The 22,568-nt window shown below is 39.7% G+C and overlaps 1 protein-coding gene across 3 annotated transcripts in view; it reads right to left on the minus strand.

Annotated features, from left to right (window-relative positions):
* The window catches only part of ubr2 (ubiquitin protein ligase E3 component n-recognin 2), a 90,867-nt gene that overhangs the window by 14,660 nt on the left and 53,639 nt on the right, over positions 1 to 22,568 (minus strand). For 2 of the 3 annotated variants that reach the window (XM_055639683.1, XM_055639684.1), the window contains exons 20-37: positions 21,559 to 21,622; positions 21,152 to 21,276; positions 20,718 to 20,770; positions 20,526 to 20,628; positions 19,480 to 19,528; positions 14,069 to 14,223; positions 13,218 to 13,320; positions 12,239 to 12,348; positions 10,335 to 10,415; positions 9,949 to 10,130; positions 9,367 to 9,566; positions 8,939 to 9,032; positions 7,063 to 7,224; positions 5,982 to 6,091; positions 2,792 to 2,861; positions 1,897 to 2,045; positions 1,423 to 1,478; positions 1,109 to 1,205 (exon numbers count right to left, since the gene is read on the minus strand). In XM_055639683.1, coding sequence (XP_055495658.1) covers positions 1,109 to 1,205; positions 1,423 to 1,478; positions 1,897 to 2,045; positions 2,792 to 2,861; positions 5,982 to 6,091; positions 7,063 to 7,224; positions 8,939 to 9,032; positions 9,367 to 9,566; positions 9,949 to 10,130; positions 10,335 to 10,415; positions 12,239 to 12,348; positions 13,218 to 13,320; positions 14,069 to 14,223; positions 19,480 to 19,528; positions 20,526 to 20,628; positions 20,718 to 20,770; positions 21,152 to 21,276; positions 21,559 to 21,622 — 1,963 coding nt within the window. The remainder of the gene's footprint in view (positions 1 to 1,108; positions 1,206 to 1,422; positions 1,479 to 1,896; positions 2,046 to 2,791; positions 2,862 to 5,981; positions 6,092 to 7,062; positions 7,225 to 8,938; positions 9,033 to 9,366; positions 9,567 to 9,948; positions 10,131 to 10,334; positions 10,416 to 12,238; positions 12,349 to 13,217; positions 13,321 to 14,068; positions 14,224 to 19,479; positions 19,529 to 20,525; positions 20,629 to 20,717; positions 20,771 to 21,151; positions 21,277 to 21,558; positions 21,623 to 22,568) is intronic. The other variant, XM_055639685.1, reaches the window with a different exon arrangement.

The following is a 22,568-nucleotide window of genomic DNA, read 5'->3' on the forward strand; positions in this document are numbered from 1 at the left end:
CCATACGCCTGCTCACACACCAGCTTATTTTTCACTTGCTATAATCTAGTACTCTCCTCTTTGCGGTCTACAAAGCTGCTAATTTTCTTGTCATTTACAAATTTAGAAAGTGTGACTACCAAATATGATGATTACTGGATAGGTTTACTGACACTGTAGAGAACTGGAGACATTGAGGGAGTACTCAAAAAATGACCAATTCATTTTCAACTTTTTGGACAGTGAAGAAGCATGTGCATTCAATTCTGCTTCTGTCTAAAAGGTCAAATACTATAGAACACTATCCTATGTAATGGCCAGACCAGGCGCCGATTCAGCGATTATTTCGTTGAATATCTTCACTCAGTTCGTCTCAGCCTACGTGATCTTCAGGTTGCCAAACACTTTAAATCCCCTTCCCATCCCCATCCTGATCTTTCTGTCCTGGGCCTTCTCCATTGCCAGAGTGAGGCCAAACATAAATTGTAAGAACAGCACCTCATATTTAGCTTGGGCAGCTTGCAACCCAGCGGTATGACATTGATTTCTCTAACTTCGAGTAACCCTTGCATCCCCTCTCTCTCTCTCTCCGTCCTTCCCCCACCCTGGTCATCATACTAGTTTTACTGTCGTCCTGTTGAGTTCCATTGTGTAACTCGTTATCACCCATCCCACAACCAACAATGTACCATTCCTTTCTTCTTCCCGCCCCCCCCATCCTCACATCAGTCTGAAGAAGGGTCTTGACTCTTCCTTCGCTCCAGATGCTGCCTCACCCGCGGAGTTTCTCCAGCATTTTTGTCTACCTTCGATTTTCCAGCATCTGCAGCTCCTTCTTAAACACTGAGTTACTCCGGACATTTGTGTCTGTCGTCGGTTTAAACCAGCATTCGCAGTTTCTCCCTACACACTATTTATGATTTTTGTCCTCAATTTTTTAATGTAAAATCTGGAATTGAATTTTAACAGGAACTGAGATAAAAATCGCTCACACTACTCCAAATCCGGTCTGACCAGCACCCGATAAAGCCTCAGCATTGCATCCCTATTTTTGTATTCAAGTCCTCTCGAAATAAATGCTGGTGATAGATATTTATATTAGGTACTCCACAGACATACATATACAAACCTGCTAACAGTCGAGCAAAGTGTTGCTGAACCACAGATAGAAAACTCACAGTCCAGTGTGATGCAGCAAATCGGGTTAGGGCCTTTAAACAGTCGTCCTACAATAAAGGAAGATCTAAGTTAAAACAAGTGCAAGTATTTTGGATCAATGACCTTTCGGTGTTTGGAATTAACTATGTTTTCACTCCACACATTGCTCGACCGGCTGAGCATTTTCGGTTTCTAGCAATTAGCTTTTGCTTTGCTCAAATACCATTCTAGATTTGTGATTTTGCTTTATAATTATGCACCATTATACATTTTAATAATTCCTACCTGTCTGCATGGCAGATGACCAAAGAGTGGCTTTTCTTCATCTGCCAGGAAACGCTCTGGAAAAATATGGAAGTTTACAGGCTACTGTGGTCTTGAACAATGTAAATATCAGATTATTTATAAAGCAGTGACTTTGTAAGATAAATTCAACCATGTTTTTAAGGTTACTACTCAGATAATGATTCATTCATCAAATACAACATTTTAAAACATGCATTCTGATTTATACCCCAATACAGACATTGTTTTTTATTCTTTCTATCCCTTTTATTTTCTTTTAGGTAACTTAATCCATAATTTCCACCTAGTTCCATTAAAGTGTTAAGCGTCTCTCTATCAAAAAGATGTTGCCTATTTTGTATCCATTTTCAGTATTTTCAGCTTTGAAAACATGTCCAAAAACATTTTACTTAGCTTTAAACAAAAATGGCATTTAAATAAACACACTGTATGGTTGAATGCACCATGACTAACCTGTTGTTTGAATTGTGTATGCACAGCCTCCCCAGCACAGTATAGGAACACGTGGGTCCTGATCGTTGGGATGAACCTTCAGCCCCACTTTGTATGTTGCTGTAGCCAATGTTGTAAGCATCTCCTTGATGCTATCTGAATAAGGATTCCTAATGAAAATAAAGCACGTTTGCAAGAAATATTGTACAAAAATACGCATCAACCAGCTACTGTAGGTTACAGGTAATATATAGAAACAACTAGCAAGGATATACATCTGGCCAAGTGATTCTTAACCCAGCACTAGGCTCAATAAGCATTGCATTGTAGCGGATGGGGAGTTGTCCGTTAAAGAACGAGGCAGGCACGGTTTGTCCGAAATACTAGTTCTTTATTCAACACTAACTTTCCTCACTCACCAACACTGTGCGCACACGATTAATCTTTAAATACATCGCAGGGGCACCCATGACCAAACCGTGACCCCTATATATCGTCACCGGGACACGTGACCCCCCCCAAGAGCCGAAGGTTATGTAGTGCGTTGCCCATCACCCAGTGCAGCCACATTATGAAGTAGGAAAGTCAAACAGAGTTGTTGTTTCCAACCGATTATGTGTACATTTATTCAACAATCAAGTGTCCAGTGCCTTTATCATTATGTTAAAAATATACCAATAAACATGTGCCAGAAGTGGGACATTGTGAGCTTGCATCAGCTAAATTATCTTAAACATACACCAGCCCGCATGATAACTATATAAACAATCTAATTGTATTTTGAAAGATAAAATTACTGTCACAATATAGGCTGTCGATTCATTTTAATTTACATTTTGCTAAAACAGTATTCTGTGATTCAATCAGCAAAATAAGGATTATTTTTTGAGAATCGCAGAATGGTCAAAATACATACTTTGGTTTTACATCAGGTCGAAATCTGTCAAGGGGTTCAATTCCTTCTAGGCTGGCATTGGTGTTATCTGCTAAATCAGGATACGATGCATGTTTGTTAAACACTTTATTGTTAAAACATTGAAATAGAACATTGAACAATACAGTAAACAAGAACAGGCCCTTCAGCCCATAATGTCTGTGCCGAACATGTCAAGGTCAAGACCAACTATTATCTGCCTGCACATAATCCATTTCCCTCCATTCCATTCAGATCCATATACCGATCCAAAAGACTCTTAAATGCTTCTATAACTGCCTCGGCAACCACCCCTGCACTGCGTTCTAGGCACGCAACACACTATGTGTAAAAACAAACTTGTCTAGCATATCTCTTTTAACTTTGTCCCTCTCACCTTAAAGCTATGGCCTTTAGTATTTGATCTTTCCATCCTGCGAAAAAGGTTCTGACCCCATCTATGCATCTCATAATTTTATATACAATCAGGTCTTCCCACAACCTCCGGCATTCCAAGGAAAACAATCCAAGCCAGTTCAACTTCTCCCTGAATCTCTAATCCAGGCATCTAATCTTCTCCCTCTAATCCAGGCATAATTCTAATAAAAGGTACACAAAATTGCTGGAGAAACTCAGCGGGTGCAGCAGCATCTATGGAGCGAAGAAAATAGGCGACGTTTCGGGCCGAAACCCTTTCTTCGCTCCATAGATGCTGCTGCACCCGCTGAGTTTCTTCAGCAATTTTGTGTACCTTCGATCTTCCAGCATCTGCAGTTCCTTCTTGAACACATCATTCTAATAAACCCCATCTTGTACCCTTTCCAAATCCTCCACATTCTTCTTGCAATGGGGCAACCAAAACTCCATGCAATATTCCAAAATATTTAACCTTAACCCAAAGGACAGTCGTGAATATTTAGAAACCACGGGCAAAATATATTCAAAATCCTTCTTGGCCGGAAAGATGGAGCAGAGCATTGCCTTGTTTCTAAGGACTAACAGTTAAGATTTTGGCTTCACAATTATTTCTCATTTGGAATTTGTTAACCAGATTTAAGAATCAACCCCCATAAGAAAGAATAGCCATATTTTTTACGTTAATGATTAATTACATCTAGCTTTTCTCACATGATAATCATCAAAAGCTACTTTAGCTTGCTTTTTAGCAATTGGAAAAAAAAAACATCCTCCATACAAAGATTGATGAACGAGAACTGATCAGAATAACCTTTTAACATTTATCTAACCTGGTTAGTGTTTGCAACCGTTCTGTTACTGGAAGTGGCGGCGCTGTCCTGGCAGCAGCGGCTCGCCCGCAGTCCGTTTGTTTTTACTTTTTTAGTGTTTTTTTTTCGATTTGTCTAGTTAAGTTTTTTTTTGTGTTTTAGGTGTGTTTATGTGGGGGGGGGGGGGGGGGGGGGGGGGGGGGAGTTGAAACAGGGCTTGCTGTCTCTCCCTTCGGGGGAATGAAACTTTTTTGTCGTATCCCCCTTCTCTGCCTCGAGACTCCGGAGGCAGAGCCAGTCAGGACTTGCCCTGGGCTCGCTCCCGTGAGGGCGGCCTGGCGCGGGGCTGAGACTCTCCCGTGAGGGGTTGTGGCGCGCCCATCGGGGCGACCAAGCCCGAGGGTGGAACGGCGCTCCCGTCGGGGCAGCCCAGCCCGAGGGTGGAACGGCACTCACGTCGGGGCGGCCCAGCCCGAGGGTGGAACGGCACTCACGTCGGAGCGGCCCAGCTCGAGGGTGGAACGGCGCTCCCGTCGGAGCGGCCCAGCTCGAGGGAGGTACTGCGCTCCCGTCAGAGCGGCCCAGCCCGAGGGTGGAACGGCACTCACGTGAGGGCGATCCGGCTCGGGGCTGGAATGGTGCTCCGGTGGCTGGGACGGCGTTCTGGCGGCGGCCGGGGTTCAGCCGCGGGCCAGCGGCTGCGTCCGCTGGACTGGAGGGCAGCAGCTTCGACCACCCCGGGCCGCGGTGTTTGAGCCGGCCCGTTTGCGGGGTTCGGTGAGCCGCGGGACTGTTTGTACCATCGCCCGGTGGGGTATCGCCTCAGCGCAGAGGGAGAAGAGGAGGGAAGAGACTGCAGCCCTAAGATTTTTGCCTCCACCACAGTGAGGAGGTGCTTGGAGGACTCACTGTGGTGGATGTTAATTTGTGTTTATTGTTGTTTATTATTGTATTATTGTATGTATGACTGCAGGCACGAAATTTTGTTCAGTCCTTAAGGTCTGAATGACAATAAAGGAAATTCTAATTCTAATTCTAACCTTCCCCCTTGTTATGAGTTTAATATTTGGAGAGGATTTTCACCATGCAAATGCTATGGATTGGTCTACAAAATGAGGAATTTTGCAGAAGACAAAAAATAGCATCAGGTAGTCTGCAACAGGGAAGCCACACTTGTTAAAAATATGATTTATTAACAGGGTGAGGGCATTTATTGCTCATGTCTGTTTGTAAAGGTAGTGCCTCCTCGTGTTATTGGTGACTTTCAACTGAAGGTGCAAACATTATTATTTTGCAAACTCCTAGATGGAGTCAAAGGCAATGATAGACTGATATTTTGGGGGAAGCAGTCAGAATAGGCAAGTAAATGTAGTGAATTTTAGAGATGTATGTGCTGCGATCACTGTGCTCCAGTGTTAGAGAAAATAAATGTTTAGGATGAGGGTGCCAATCAAATGGGTTGTTTTGTGCTCCTTGACTTCATATCTTTTATCAAACTTCTTCAGAGCGCAGGATTTTAAAATAAGCCGTTCAACTTAAAATATTTTAATTTACAGGAAATAATTAAATAATATTCGAGTACATCATGCTTTATCTAATGCCCTTGATATATTTCATCTTAACATCTACCCGAGAAAGATTGGGTAAATAGTAGTCCCTTATGGTAGACACAAGCAGTTTTGCAAACTGTTTCTTATGAAGGAAACATTTAGAGGACTGAATGTGTGAGTTATTTAAACCCATCCAATAATAAATTCATTCTTAAAAGTCTATATATAAAGTTTTTTTTTATGGATTGCAAACTTTTTCTCTCAGTATTCAATAACCATGGCTTTGGCCAATCTTGCACCACAGACATAAGCTATTTAATTTTGAAAGATTCTAATGATAATCACAGTAAATTCCATTTCTAGGATCAAGAATTATGTAATTAGGCATGCATCATTTGGAATTTTTTAAGACATTACCAGATATTGGCTGCTTTTCATCGATTTTCTTCAGGACTTTCGACTGTTGCAAAGTACATTTTAGCCATTGGGATAATACAGGGATACCCGAAAAGCTTCTTGAATTGTCACTGAAAACACATGAACACAGTAGCTCACTGTTTTTTTCATAGCAACAATGACCAAGGAGGAAATACAATGCTAATGTTAAAAAAATAAAGTCATTCATAATTTTTGGAGCATTAGAGTAACTGTCAAAACTCAAAGTATTTTAAAGTACTATTCCACATTTAAAATAATCCAAGAAAAAAAAATGCGTAATTGTCATCGGACACTGGTTGTGTGCATAAATTCGTAGTTAAGTGGCATAGAGACACAGGAGAGAGCAGGTGCTGGAATCTGGAGCAAAATAATAATAGCATTTCGTTGTCTCTGTAAATGCATTTCGTTGTCTCTGTACTGTACACTGACAATGACAATTAAAATTGAATCTGAATCTGAAAAAGTCAATGGGTCAAGCAGCATCTGTGAAGGCAAAGGGATGGTCGACATTTTGGGCCAAGACTGCACCATGACTGATGCAGGGTATTGACTCAAAATGTTGACCACCCCTTTGCCTCCACAGATGTTGATAGAAAAGTGGCACATTGGCTGTAAATGGTGTAAACTTAACCACCCAGATCCTGTGGATGTAATGATGATAAAAGCATCAGCATTCACCAGCATCTTACTATTAAACTAGTAGCAACTATTGGTTGGGGTGTCTAGATTATCAAGGAGACTGGCACAGATCTGGCCCATTGGTACTCATTCAAAGAACTTTACTAGGGTCGATGTTTGAGCTACAGGGCTGTAATCATTGAGAAAAGTCACAATTTATCAGTGAAGGCTGTGGCCAGTTGATTGGAGCATGGTTTCATGTCTCTATGACTTGGATTGTTGGATTTTGTCAGGGAAACAAATATATTTGCTCGTACTCCGACTTCAATCAACACCTGGAGCTGTTGCTCATAGTCTGTGCTTCCTCATACGCTGTATTGTGGGCATATGGTGAAAAGAGTTACTCAGCATGCACAATGTTTGACAGATAATATAAGCTTACCTGCTCTGTAGGCTCCAAGACAAAGGAAGTAAAGGTATAACAGTGTTGCTCAAACATTCACACAGAGGACAAAGAAATTCCCCATTCTCCACATCGTAGCTCGTATGCACCCTTAATCTCTGCTGTCTCCTTTGCTCTTTTGCTTGAACTGCATCAAAGTAACTGCAAGAAGAAAAATGTTTAATTTGACAATCCTATATTTAAATACAACTTATGCAGCACTCTGCCTACAAACAAAATTTGAGAAATTACTCCTGTGTTTGAGCAGGTATGTAAATAAAAATACAGAGCTGAAAATCCCACCTTCCATTCGAAGAAATCAATAGAATGTAGGATAGAACTGTGTAAAATTAAAAAAAACAATAAAAAAAAAAAAAAACTGCATTTCGACCCAAGATCCTCCATGGAACATCCTGACTGGTTCAAATGATGACAGTCAGTGTGATTAAATATAATGCCGTCAGGCTTGAGGCTTATCATTACTAAACAGGAACAAATTTCTGTTTCCAACTCGTAATAAACCTAGTTTATCACAGAAGCCAAGCTAAAGAGCGAACATAAACCATATAACAATTACAGCACGGAAACAGGCCATCTCGACCCTTCTAGTCCGTGCCGAACACATAATCTCCCCTAGTCCCATATACCTGCGCTCAGACCATAACCCTCCATTTCCTTCCCGTCCATATAACTATCCAATTTATTTTTAAATGATAAAAACGAACCTGCCTCCACCACCCTCACTGGAAGCTCATTCCACACAGCTACCACTCTCTGAGTAAAGAAGTTCTCCCTCATGTTACCCCTAAACTTCAGTCCCTTAATTCTCAAGTCATGTCCCCTTGTTTGAATCTTCCCTACTCTCAGTGGGAAAAGCTTTTCCACGTCAACTCTGTCTATCCCTCTTATCATTTTAAAAACCTCTATCAAGTCCCCCCTTAACCTTCTGCGCTCCAAAGAATAAAGCCCTAACTTGTTCAACCTTTCTCTGTAACTTAGTTGCTGAAACCCAGGCAACATTCTAGTAAATCTCCTCTGCACTCTCTCTATTTTGTTGACATCCTTCCTATAATTAGGCGACCAAAATTGTACACCATACTCCAGAATTGGCCTCACCAATGCCTTGTACAATTTTAACATTACATCCCAACAAATAAAACTGTGAAATGTTACATAGGTATATGGCTTCAGTAGATAAATTGAAATGTGTTGTAATCAATCAATCATGACAATTTTTATATCGCTGCTTCAGAAGCAATTTTCCAGGCAGCAACATTAGATAGTGACCAATTTAAGATTCCCGTGATAACTGAAAATATTCAACTAAAAATACACAGTAGATCATGTAGTATCTGTGAAGAGAAAAATAGACCTAACTTTTCAGCACAATAACTTCTCAGATTTTACCAGTACAAAAAAAAATGGGAATTCAACATCCACCACCTGAGAAAATCAGGGGAACGTTTCACATTATCAGCCCGAATCAAAATTGTTTCTCTCTCCACAGAAAAAGGGTCTGAAGAAGGGTCTCGGCCCGAAATGTCACCTATTCCTTTGCTCCATAGATGCGGCCTCACCCACTGAGTTTCTCCAGCATTTTTGTCTACCGTCAATTTTTCCAGCAACTGCAGTTCATTCTTAAATATCTCTCTCCATAGATGTTGCCTAACCTGTTCTGTGTCCACAATACTCTTTTTTTTTCCATTTCAGGTTATCATGTGCAGGCATATGTTTCTCAATTAAGATTCCAGCATTTTGATTTGCTGTTCAATTTTTTATAACTTGCTCCTACATCATTTGTAAAGATAAGCCCTGAAAAAATATTAGCAGTTTGCGTGGTGGCAGGAACTTCCTGTTATTAAGATGTCATACTAACCTCTGCCAACAGTGGGCATGCATGATGTGTCCACAGCTACCAATGTGGGTGCCACAGGCCAAATCTGGCTGCATGAACAATGGATCATAGTTTTCTAATAAATAAAAATTAAAGCACAATGAGAATAATTTCAACACTGAATTCAAATGCAGAATTTGAAAAATAATGCTTCCCAAGCACTATGATTTTTAAACAATACTGTTTTGCTTCAGGCAATTAGAATATACTTATTTTAGCTCAACAGGCTGAACATGGCACTTAATATTCCTTGAATGGGATGAATAGCAATTAAAAAAATATCCCAACAAAGTTAGTCTGCCATTTTCCTTTTTGTAAAGTGGAGAATATAAATAGAACTATTGATATCGCAATGAATAAAATCCTTTAAATCTAACCCTAGGCTACAGAAATCTAATGTGAAAAATTACCTGGATCTTGAATGGTTCTCGACCTGTTCTTAGATAAGACTGTTGACCTTTGAACAAAAGATGCCAAAACCATTGCTTTGCTGTTCAGTTTAATCTCTTGTTCTTCTTGACACAAGATACAGGTTACAATTTGCTTCTTGTCAAAAACCTTTGTTTGTTTCGGACCCAAAGCAATCAATGCTGCATCAGGAACTATTGGGCTAGAAGAAAAAAAAGACAACATTAGCACATGATTTTGTAGCTTGCACTTGAATGAAGAGATGAGAACTGCCCAAGGTACTACTTGAGTGAATAGAAGTAAGAAATAAAAATGTGAGAGAGTAATCAATCTGATTATGATTGTGTCAAAAGTGGTGGTGAAATTATGACTAACTGCAGTAATGTCAGTGTGAATTAATAAAAGGAGAAAGTCATGCATTACATGTCAGCATGAGCAACTATGTTAAACTGAAAAACAGTTTATGTTTGGGAAAGCTGATATGCTTATATAATAATTTCAAAGTAGGAATTTCCTATTTTGTCTGTTTAATAGCATGTTTTGCTTCTATGCAAGAATGCATGAGAAAATTATTTTCCATTTACCTGTTGTCAGGTGCTGTGGAAGATGAAGCTTCTAGTTCTTCTAACGTTTGTTGAAATAATTCCCTATTTTCATCTATAAAATGCCTCTGCATTTCTGACATCTGAGCCATTATCTTCTCTCGACGCAGGCGAGCAATTTCAGCTTTCCGCTTTCGATCGGCTTTATCTTTATCTCGCAAACACTAAACAAAGAACAGTGGCATTACAAATTGTCAAATACTCACGTCATACAGCAAGAGCATTGTATTACTTCCAATTATTTTTTTAAATATTTGAATCCACAAGTTTAAAAAAATAATTCCTCTTAAAATTTAAATCTATAATATTAAGCAGATACATTTTGCATTATTAATGTAAATTTGTAATGGTCTTCTATTCATTCATACCTCATCCACACTGTGCCCTTCTACCTCCATGACGGGTGCCGAGTTATTCCGCTCTCTCAACTTCTTAATAAGTCCAAAAAGCTTTGGAACAAAATTCATAATGTTAAATTTTCATCACCAATTTATTTTGTCATTAAATTAGTACATTTTCTTATGGATTTCCTAAAAATATGTATAAAGACATGAACTTTGATGTTTGGGTTTGGAGGGTCAGGTCTCTTTATAAAATTAAATGAATTACTTTTACAGAATATATGATGCCCCTTCCAAAGGTAAATTGTAGCTTTCACCCCACTGTCAGGAGTAGGTCAACAAGTGTAATATATGGTGCCCTAGTGTGAGACAGTGAAATGAGCAGCCTTAATTTGACTTGATCTATTAACATTGCTTTGTACCAGAATACTTCAGTCCATACTGCTAAGAGTGCCACTTCTTGGTGCCACTTATTATCTGAATGGTGGCCAATTAGGAAAAGGGGAGATGCAACGAGACCTGGGTGTCATGGTACACCAGTCATTGAAAGTAGGCATGCAGGTGCAGCAGGCAGTGAAGAAAGCGAATGGTATGTTAGCATTCATAGCAAAAGGATTTGAGTACGTACAAGGTCTTGGTGAGACCACACCTGGAGTATTGTGTACAGTTTTGGTCTCCTAATCTGAGGAAAGACATTCTTGCCATAGAGGGAGTACAGAGAAGGTTCACCAGACTGATTCCTGGGATAGCAGGACTTTCATATGAAGAAAGACTGGATAGACTCGGCTTGTACTCGCTAGAATTTAGAAGATTGAGGGGGGATCTTATAGAAACTTACAAAATTCTTAAGGGGTTGGACAGGCTAGATGCAGGAAGATTGTTCCCGATGTGGGGAAGTCCAGAACAAGGGGTCACAGTTTAAGGATAAGAGGGAAGTCTTTTAGGACCGAGATGAGAAAAACATTTTTTACACAGAGAGTGGTGAATCTGTGGAATTCTCTGCCACAGAAGGTAGTTGACGCCAGTTCATTGGCTATAATTAAGAAGGAGTTAGATGTGGCCCTTGTGGCTAAAGGGATCAGGGGGTATGGAGAGAAGGCAGGTATGGGATACTGAGTTGGATGATCAGCCATGATCATATTGAATGGCCTACTCCTGCACCTATTTTCTATGTACGCCAGGAAAGCATAATTTTCTATCCCATCGTCCAAATGATTTATTTCGAGCCAACAGATGATCTTGCAAGGCGCCACAACCTGCACTGTGCCAATTTGATTACGTGGCCAAACTGATAAATAGTGCTAACAAAAATTAATGCAGCATGTGATTATGTGCGAGAGAACAAGACGTAGATCACTGAACTCTTTCACAACTGCTGTTGTTAGTAGTATCAGCAGAAAGCACACTGGTTAAGGCATGGAGCTAAGATAACAGTAAGACAAAGCAAACTTCATCCTACTATTCAAGGCTGCATCGGAATAAATACCCTTTTGGGTGAATTATCATTATTTAATCCATTTGGAACAATATTAGATACACCACTTCACCATTGATTGGTGTTATGCAACAAGCGCACCCAAATCTAGGCAGAGAAAGAAAACGTTCTCACATTCTCAGTTAATGGAATTTGAGTAAACATACATTAAATTCTAATGTTACAGTGCCAATTCTGCATTAGTGTACACTTGTTAGAGATCTCCTTTGGTACTGAAGAAGCCTAGGCTCACACAAAGTAAGTTCAATTTATTTCCCATACATACAGAAATAGAGATAGGAGCAGAGAGATAAAACTGCATTTCAGGAAATAGGAGAGTTTATTTAACAGTTAACATATCTTCCTCCTAGGTATTTTTGTTCAAATCTGTATTGATTAATTGTGAATAAATTCATATGAAACCGAAGTTTAACGGATTAACACTGCTAAAACATACCTTAAGTACCCATTTGACCATGTCCTTATAAACCTCTAAATGGGGAGCATTTTGCAAGGTTTCCAGCATTGCCAAAATACTTGGTGAGTTTTCTGGAGCTTCCCCAGGACCTGCCGAATATTGTCAAAGTAAGCTATATGATAATGCGCAAATTATACAGATTTAGGCAAAACCTCATGAAATAAAGTATCTTTTAAACATATTGATAAAGCTTCAAGATAATTTAATTTATGTTTTCAAGAAAAAGACCAACAGCCACATTAGAAACATAAAATTGGATAAACTCTCCTCTAGCTTCTGCAAACCACACTTGGGCTCATCTTAAAAAGCTACGTAAAAGGAATTGAAAAGAACAAAGTGGTGGGTGGGTGGGTGGGGGTGGTGGGGTGTGTGTGTGTGTGTGTGTGTGTGTGTGTGTGTGTGTGTGTGTGTGTGTGTGTGTGTGTGTGTGTGTGTGTGTGTGTGTGTGTGTGTGTGTGTGTGTGTGTGTGTGTGTGTGTGTGTGTGTGTGTGTGTGTGTGTGTGTGTGTGTGTGTGTGTGTAGTGGATGGGGATAGCAAAAGTAGTAGGGAAAAATAAAGTTATATGATCTGTGATCAAAGTCACAGACTATATTACTGTATTCTATTTACAGGATGTAAAGCCAATTTGAAAATAACAATTAAATAACAGGTAAATGCAGAGGCATCCCATTCAATCGAAAGGGATAATTAAAAGCATTGCAAGTAAATTTAGCGCAAACACCAAGACTTTCATTCTTGGACAAATCAGTTTACAAAAACAAATAATACTCAGCATTGTGACTAAACAATAACTTAGATTATTTTTTATAAATTAAAATATAATTTTATATTTTAGAACTTATTGAAATAAGAAGGTGAAAAACCCGAATTAGAAAATTAGAAAAATCACACCTTTCTCGCATCAGTGTTTTATTCCTCACAAAATTGCACAACATTTTTCCACAATGTATACGTACGTGAAACTTTTGATGTGAAGTTAAAAGTAAAATCACTGTCTTCATTAGCACTTTCTAATTGTTGTTTCTCTTCAAGTAAAGCCATTCCAATCAAGTGCAAAACCTACATTAACATGTTTACGAGACAATGAAAAGCCATCTATGCGAACACAATCTAAATAAAATAAATGAGCTTTGAAAAGCTGTGAAGGAAACAATTGTCTTTGAAAAGCTATGATTGAAACAATGTGATCTACATGTCGGTGTTGTAGGATTTCACCTCATGCGCTAACTTTTCTAAGGCACCCTCAAACTCAGTAGTACCATCATAGGTTTTTATTAAATGACAGGCAAACACTTTTCTACAGGATCAAAATAATGCACTTCCAGGCACCTACAAACAGGTGCCAGCTGGTGACACTGAAAGAATTTCATAAACTGCCTGACGAAATGAAAATTATATATAAACCTCAAATTTATAGAAGTTCCATATAGTTTTATTACAATTTGATATCAGAGTTACACAGCACAGAAACAGGCCCTTAACCTTGCCCATGTCAGCCAAGATGACTTTAAGGCAGAAAGGCCCTGTTAAATCAATTATATTTTAGAAGACAGATTTCTTGAGTAACTAAGCAGGTCAGGGGGCATCTCAGGAGAACATGGGTGGGTGACGTGTCGGAACTTTTTTCAGTCTCCCATCCATGTTCTCCTGAGAGGCAGCTTGGCCTGCTGAGTTAATCCAGCACTTTCTGTCTTCTTTTGTAAATCAGCATCTGCAGTTCCTTGTTTCTAAATTATATTTTAGCTAAGTTGAGGTGATATTCAACACTAAACATGTGCAACTTGAGGACAAAATTGGCAAAGCTTACCCTCTGTAACATGCTCTCAGTCCATGCATGTCCATTCGGCTCCACAACCCACTGCAACACTGTCCTCAGAATGTACACGTAGACATCTGACTGAAGGAGGTTTACCAGGCTGGCAAACAAAGGGCAAAACTGAGGAAGTACAGGAGGTGGAAGAGCTAAAATAAAGAACAGTTTCATGAATATTTTTAGCATTTGAAGCAATGCTCAAATTATCGTGGATTGCTGAATTCAACAAAATGTGATTCAATTCAATGATTAATTTCTGAACAGTCATAGAAATAAAGAGCACAGATATTAGCTGATCGGTCAAACTCATCCATGCAAAACAAAATGACTATTTGAGCTGGTCTCACTTGCCTGGAATTGGCCCATTACCCTCTCAGCCTTTTCTCTCCGTGTGCCTGTCCAAACATCTATTAAACATTGTAATTATACATACCTTTACTGCTCATCTGGCAGCTCATTCCATAAACTCAACCATCCTCTGCATGGAGAAAGTTGCCCATCGAGTCCCTTTTAAATCTAACCCTTATCACCTTAAACTTATGCCTTACAGTTTTAGGCTTCCCTGAACTGAGAGAAAGACAGTAACCATTCATCTAATCCACGTCCCTCAAGATTTTGTATATCTCTAATGTCACTGCTCAACCTCCCACACTCCAGGGAAAAAAGTCCCAGTTTATTCAACCTCTCCTTAGAACTCAAGCCCTCCAGTTCTGTGCAACATCCTTTTTCTACACTCTTTCCAGCTTCATGACATTTTTTCTATAGCTGGGCGACGAGAACTGCATACAATACCAAGTGTGGTCTCACCAACAACTTGTGCAGTTCAAACAATGACGTTGCAACTCCAGTACTCAATTCCTTGTCCAATGAAGTTAGGAATGCGACACACCTTCTTTACCACAGTCTTATCCGTATCACCACTTAGGGAACTGTGCACCTGAAATCCTTGGTCTCTCTGTTCTACAGCACTCAACAAATGACCCTACCATTTACTTTGCAAGTCCTACCCCGGTTAAACTTACCAAAAATGCTATACCTCACACATAGAGTTAAATTCCATCTGAGATTCCTTGCTGCACTTCCCCAGATCATGATCCCCAGATCTTCTTGTGATCTAATAAACCCTACTTCGCAGACCATCACACCATTAATTTTGGTATGGGGTGATGGGGAGATTGCAATCTTCACGTGGTCCGCCCTGTTTCAACGAATGCAATCAACCCGTCGTGCACAATCAAATTAGATCAAATGGAACAAGTTGTCCTCCAACTTTAGGCTGTGCACGCCATTTGCAAGAAGAAGAATTTTGGTATAACCCGCAAACTATATTAACATCCGAATCGTTAATATTGATGACAAATAACAGTGGACCCAAAAGCAATTCCTGTGGCACACCAACGGTCACAGGCCTCCAATCTGAATAACAACGCTCCACTACCTCCCTCTCCCCTATACCACCCAGCCAATGTTGTATCCAAATTGGCTAGCTTATCCTAGATTCAATAACCTTCCATATTAGCTGACATTGCTGATGGGTCCTGTCCATCAGAATTCCCTCCAATACCTTTACCACCACTGGGTGTTAGGCTCACTGGCTTGTAGATCCCAGATTTGTTCTTGTAGTCCTTCCTAAATAAAGGCACAACAGTAGCCACCCTCCAGTCTGCCAATATCTCATCCAATTCAAAAGATGGCGTAAATATCTCTGTAGGGTCCTTTCATTTTCTTCCCTTGCTTCCCACAATGCCCAAGGAAACACTTGATCAGGCCCTGGAAATAACGTTCATGAATATAACAGTTATGTTGCAAAGGTTCATATAGCAAATCAATGACTCCCTGAAGTGCTACATGTCCAGTTATGAAATAAAAACAAATTACTGCAAATACTATGAACAGATGCAAAGAGAAAGAGAGTAATCATCTATCCGAAATCTTTCAGCAGTCCGCATGTTATAAATGATTAAACATACATAAAGCAACAAAGAAATGAATGGTAGGAATAGGATAGAAACCAGGAGCAATTGTATGGTCGTATTGGAGCTGACTGAAAGAGCAAGAGCAAAATGCAAGATACAAGAATGTATTGACTAATCTAGAATATTGTTGAATTCCTAAATGTCATGAAACCTGGTGTGTGCCATCTTAAAATGAGATGTTGCTCTTCAAGTTCACATTCAGCTTTGAATGAAAATCAAAAAGCTGCTGAAGCTGGAATCAAAACAGAAAATCCCTGTGTATACTCAGCAGGCCAGGCACTATAGAAAGAGATGCAGTGTTAATGCTTTATGTTGAAGGCTTTTCTGTTTCTCTTCCGAAGATGCTGGCAAATATGCTAATTATCTCCAACATCAGGTTTTGATATGTTCAGCTGTAATTGAACCATATTAGGAAGCCACAGACACACATTTGAGCAGGGATGGAATACGGTACAAAGGCAACAGGAGGCTCAGGATCATCCTTATGGGCTGAATGGATGTGCCTCACAAAGCTGTCAACCAATCTTCATTTAGTTATCACAAAGTAGAAGAGACCACATTGCGAGTACCGAATACAATAATGTCAACTAGAAGCAATACAGGTGAATACTGTTTCAATTGGAAGGAGCATTTGGATATCTAGCCAACAGGAAGAGAACAGGTAAAAGGGCACATGTTACACAGCACCACAGTTGTATTTCTCAGTTTGCATCAGAGGAACACATCTACTGAATGACGACTGAGTATCCCAAGATTGTAAGAATGACAAGTGAGTATCCCAAGAATTCACAGCACAAATCCATAAGCAAAGTATGATAGATGCTTGAAATCTGGGAACAAAACAGTAAATATATTGTAGATGAGACTGGATCTATGAAGAAAGATTCAGGCTAACTCAATTTTTCTTTTCTCAGACACTGTCTGACATGTTGAGTACGAGAGAACCATTTTATTTACAACATAAACTGATGTGGGATAAATTACACAAACAGAGGCCATTTGGCAATACCAGTCCATACACTTCAGCCTACATTTTCCTTCATCTAAATCAATCAAAATGTCCCTATTTTTCCATCTCCCTAATATGCATATCCAGCATTCGGCTTAAATGCATGCATTCCACTTGCTTCACCCATTTTCTGTGACAGCGAGTTCTACATTCTAACAACTCATTTAAAGTTTATTTTTACTTCCTTACTGGGTTTCTTGGTGACCATATTAAATTGATGACCTCAAGTAACACTCGTCCCCAGAAGTGGAAGTTTCATCCACAAAACAAATTATACATTGTCAAAACCTTTGCAATATCATTCCTCGGCCTTCTATTCTCAAGCCTGTTCTTGTTTCCACAGTGTGCATGCTCTTGCATTTTTGGTGTCATGCTTACAATCTTCTCAGCACCTTTTTTCAGTGCCTCCATATCATTTTTCAACCACTCTATGCAGTACCCTTTATGATGCCGGTCCAAGGTGGTACAAGTTTGGCTTCACTTCCCCGTTTTTCATTTCTGCTTCTCTCGTATTGAATCCCAGTTCCTTCTTTACATTATTTATGGCTTGCTAACTGGCATTATTTTAAATTTTTTTAATTAATTTTTGGGAAGTGGCAATGAAGTCATATATTTAGAATGGTGGTGCTGTTCCCATGTGCCCGTTGCTTTTGTTGTACTTTGTGTTGAGATTAGATTTTTGGGAAATGTTACCAAAAGAGCCCAGCTTGTATCTGCACTGCCTTTGGAACATTGAACATACTTCCACGACCATGGAACAAAATAAATATTAAGCTTGTTAGATAAGCTATCAATCAAGCACGCTGCTTTCTTAAATATGGTACGGTTGCGAGTGTTGATGGAGCTGTATACATTGAGGAAAGGATTCAATTACACTTCTGACTTGCACCTTGTGGACTGTGAAAAGTGTCTGGGATGTCTTGTAGCTACTGTAGTTATGTTGCTAATACAGTGAGCACAGACAGCTTCAATAATTGATGAATTGCAAAGGACATTGAATACAATGCAATAACCAATAAATAACGGTAGAAGCAAGGAACTGCAGATACTGGTTTACAAAATAAAAAACACAAAGTGCTGGAGTAACTCAGCAGGTTAGGCATCATCTTTGGAGAACATTGATAGGTGTGGTTTCAGGGTGGGAGCCAGTCTGAAGAAGGGTCCTGACCCGAAACAGTACCAATCTATGTTCTCCAGAGATACTGCCTAAACCGCTGTGTTGGTCCAGCACTTTAAATCAATACATAACTCCATCTAGCTTTATATTGAAAAAAGGCCAGTGATGAAATATTGAAAAGGCTGGAGCTTCATATCTCCTGCTGTATAATTCTATGGCCGGGAAGATGGACTTTTAATGACCACAACCATTTCCTTCTGTGTGAAACACATCTCAATTCATTGGATTTCTGTCCCGATGTCCATTGACCAACTCTAACAGGGCTCCTTGCTGTTACAGATAATCACATGCTGCCTTGAAGTCAATCAAGGACAGTCACTCTGACACCTGCTTCAGAATTCAGTTCTTTGGTACATTTTGAAGCCTGGAGTTCAATGGTCCTGCACACTTAGCTCCATCTCCATGGATTGTTTTTCTACCATTGTTATCTCTAATGAGTGCCACTATCATATACTCTTTTCTCCTCTCTCTTTTCTAATTCCTGTTTTACTCCAGACATTATGGCATTGGTGTACTGATAATTTAACACCCTCTTGAATTTCCTCTCAATTTGCTGTTAACTATTTCTTAGAACGCCTATTTAAGATCTCCCTTTTGAGAATGGCTTCCCTTAGATTTCCCATTCTCTTCTTCCCCGATGCATTTACATTCAGGCTGTTCAAGTTCCTTATTCTATCTCAATCCAACCTTGTTGCTTCTAAAAACTATTCTTCTTTAGTTAAATATGAACAAATGCAAAATTGTTGTCTCACCTACTCTCAAACAAGCTAAAACTATGGCTAATTAAGCTTCTGCATCATGTAAGGCACAGGTTTTGGCCAACATTGGACAGTACTAACAAAATATGGTGTGAATATCCACAAATTTATTTGGTAAACATAATTTTGTTCTTTTTCTGGTATAAATAAGAGTACTTCCTGCATACACACAAAGTGTGCCATTTCCAAACTGAAAAATTAAATTAATCCAAGACATGAACAAACATGCCAGCCGACATTACTCTTAATCCTAATCTGATCCTCATGAGGAATTCTATTCAATATGGCAGTATATCCAAAGTTCCTACAGCTTATATGTATACCATACATTGCCCAGTTGGACAGCTGTCAGAACCATAATAGAATAGAAAATAAAAACATGGAGCTAGATTAACCTGCGCACCAGTGTAGATCATCTCCAGACTGAAAATTAGCATCATAATATTTGAGATATAGGGCAGGAAGAAAAACATTTTTTAATATACCTGTGTCTTCTCCATTCTGCTTCCTTAACTTTCTCTGAGCTTCTTCAGCCTAAAGAAAGTAAAACATTAAAATGAAACATGTTAGGACTGCCTACCCTATCTTTCTATGCCTAGCATGATTTTATATACATGTCTATCAGATCTCTCCCCAACCTCTGGCATTCCAGAGAAAACAATCAAAGTTTGTCCAACCTCTCCTTATAGCTAACATCCTCTAATCCAGGCAGCATTCTGGAAATCCTCTGGCATCCTTTCCATATCCTTCATATAATGGGGTGACCGGAACAGCACACAATACTCCAAATGTGTTCCAACTAAAGTCCCATAGAGCTGCATCATGACTTCCTGCCCCTTCTATTCAATGTCCGGTTTAGTGAAGGCAAACATACAAATGCCGTCTTTACAACTTATGTACTTGTGTTGCCACTTTCAGAAAGCTAGGGATTTGGACCCCAAAATCTGTGTACATTAATGTTCATCAGCGTCTTGGCATTAACTGTATACTTTCTCCTTACATTCGACCTCCCAAAGTGCAACACCTCACATTTGCTTGGATTAAACTCTATAATGTCTGTCACTGATCTATAACCCGCTATTTACTGTGACAGACTTCCTCACAGACTGCAACTCCAGCAATCTTGGTGTTGTCTACAAACTTACTAACCACCCCATCTAATTTATGTCTAGATCCCTGTGTAACTCCACTGGTCACAGACATCAGCCTGAATAACTCCCTTCCAGCACAACCTTCTGTCTTTTGTTAGTAAACCAGTTCAAGTTTCTGTGAATCCCAGCTTTGAGAAAGAAACTATTTGTCTAAAAAGAACTCATGGACAAAGGGAATCCATGAGTTCTTTACTTAAATCACACAGTTTAATAAAAGTGAAGACTGGGCAGCAGGATGGGGGAGTAGAAGAATGGAGGGGACAGAAAGAAAGGGCAAGCGAGAATGCACAACTTGTCAATCACAGTTTAACTCTGCTAACATGTATTATAATTGAAGTTCAGATAGATATACACCTAATTTCCATTTATAGAAGACTTACTTTAGATTGATCAGCCCTGGAATAATGGTAAAAGAAAACGTTAAATTCCTTGGCACATTCACGTTTTAGCTCATAAAGGCCTCTTCCTGTTAAACCTGGTTTCCTGTGATGGAAAAATAAATACATTTATGTGTTGTTAAACATCAAAGTTCCATATCTCTACCAATATTTTATATTAAGAATGGAACTTACTTGAAATAAGCGACAGATTCAATGACCTTCTCCATTCCAGTTTCTCTGTTCTCCTAAGAAAAAAAGAACCCCCATTTAGGAAACTGATCACCGTCAGCGAAAAGCAAAAATAGGAGTAATACATGAATATCTTTTTAGTAATTCAGAACATCAATCCTAATTAGGATAGCTTGCTTGCTGGTAACACAAAATAATAATTTCTCAATATCTAATATCCGTATGGCTTACTCCTTTATGTAATACATTTCTGAGCTCTTCAAGCTTATATTAAGCATAATTGGAACAGTGCAGAAGGACAAAAATGATGGAGCGCTTCACTTCTGCACTCTATTTACACTCTAACAGGCTGGCAGTTCCAAGAGAGCTCCTGCATCTACATAATCTTGCTGTTAATGGGCCATAAAAGTCAATTTCTGTGTACACAGTAGACTTACATCTTCTGGCAAAGCTTTGACCAGCTCACTATGTGCCATTGGTCTTATGCATAGCTGATGGACAATTTCACGTTTGATTTCATCTTCAGGTGACACTTGGCCAACTCCTGCAGTATATCGCTCTCCTGAACCCCAAACAAAATAGATTAAAATGGTAATATAGCAAATATGAAACAGTAAAAAAAAACAAAAAAACAACATCACTTGTTATTCCAAGCCGGATACTATTCCCTGAAGGGGAAGGCATGCAGTTTTTCTGCTTTCGTTTTATAATATGCAATATTATATAACAGAAGATGCACAGGTCCAGATTATTCCTCCCGCCACTGACAAGATAACTTTAATTAGTGACGAGTTAAAATATCTGGAGAAATAATACAGAAACATGACAATTGACAATGCCTTACCAACTACCATCATGATCAGGTGAAGCATTTCTTCAATTAGAATATTGTTTTGTTGCAGAACATCCTAAAAATGAAATGTTAATACAGAATAATTAACAGCATAATTTATAAATGTACACAATTCAATTTAATAATGTAAAAACCTAATGAGAAATTGGTATTTTGACAGCGGGAGGGAGTGCAGTGGAAGAGATTAAAGCCCAGAGGAGGCAACAGGAGTGGGCACTGGGGAATTGCTCAGTGAGAAACAATTGCTCAGCGAGACTGTTGAGAGAGCTTCAAGATGCAGAGGAGATGGAGACAAGAGAGCCCTTAGTCTCTCAAGAGGACATCCTGCAGCTATATCAGAGGATTCAGCATGGATCAGAGGATGGGCATGCTGCCCTACATAACCAATACTGCATTTAAAAGAGGGGCAGATGTTTGACAGAAGCACTCCTTCAAGATGCCTGCAGTGGCAAATGGAGGAAAAGAACGCTGCCAGTGAGCTGGCTGGGGACTTGCCTCCCGCAACATTGGCGGCGCTTTCGATGTTCCGAGGTCGGCTGCGGGAGCACAGAAGCCGAATGGTGGTCATGTGAGGGGCGGCATGTTTGCGGGTTAATGTGTCCAGGCTGATGTGTTGGTGGAATAAGCCTGGGGCTCGATTAGATCAGGCATCGCTCCAAAGGCCGAGAGCACGGCCTGCATCGGCACAGGGCAACGGAGCATTGGCACATTGCAGGCTACGATTCTTACACTCTTGCACGTGACAGGCATGATATTCACCTCCAGAAAAAAAAGTAGAAAGTATTGGCCGAGTGTCCTAGAGGCCCCCGGCGGGGTCCAGGGGCAGCGCCCTGGTGGGGGGGTTCAGGGGGCTCCTGCATTTTCAATAAATTTAAAATAATTGCTTTCTACTGGTAGTTTACATAACAGAAGCTGAGAATTTTTCTTACATAACCAGTAAAATAACCCCCAAAAGATAAATATTTCATGAAATAATTGACTTCATATAGCTAGAAAAATCT

Source organism: Leucoraja erinacea, chromosome 8 (genome assembly GCF_028641065.1).
Source record: "Leucoraja erinacea ecotype New England chromosome 8, Leri_hhj_1, whole genome shotgun sequence".
NCBI lineage: Eukaryota > Metazoa > Chordata > Chondrichthyes > Rajiformes > Rajidae > Leucoraja > Leucoraja erinaceus.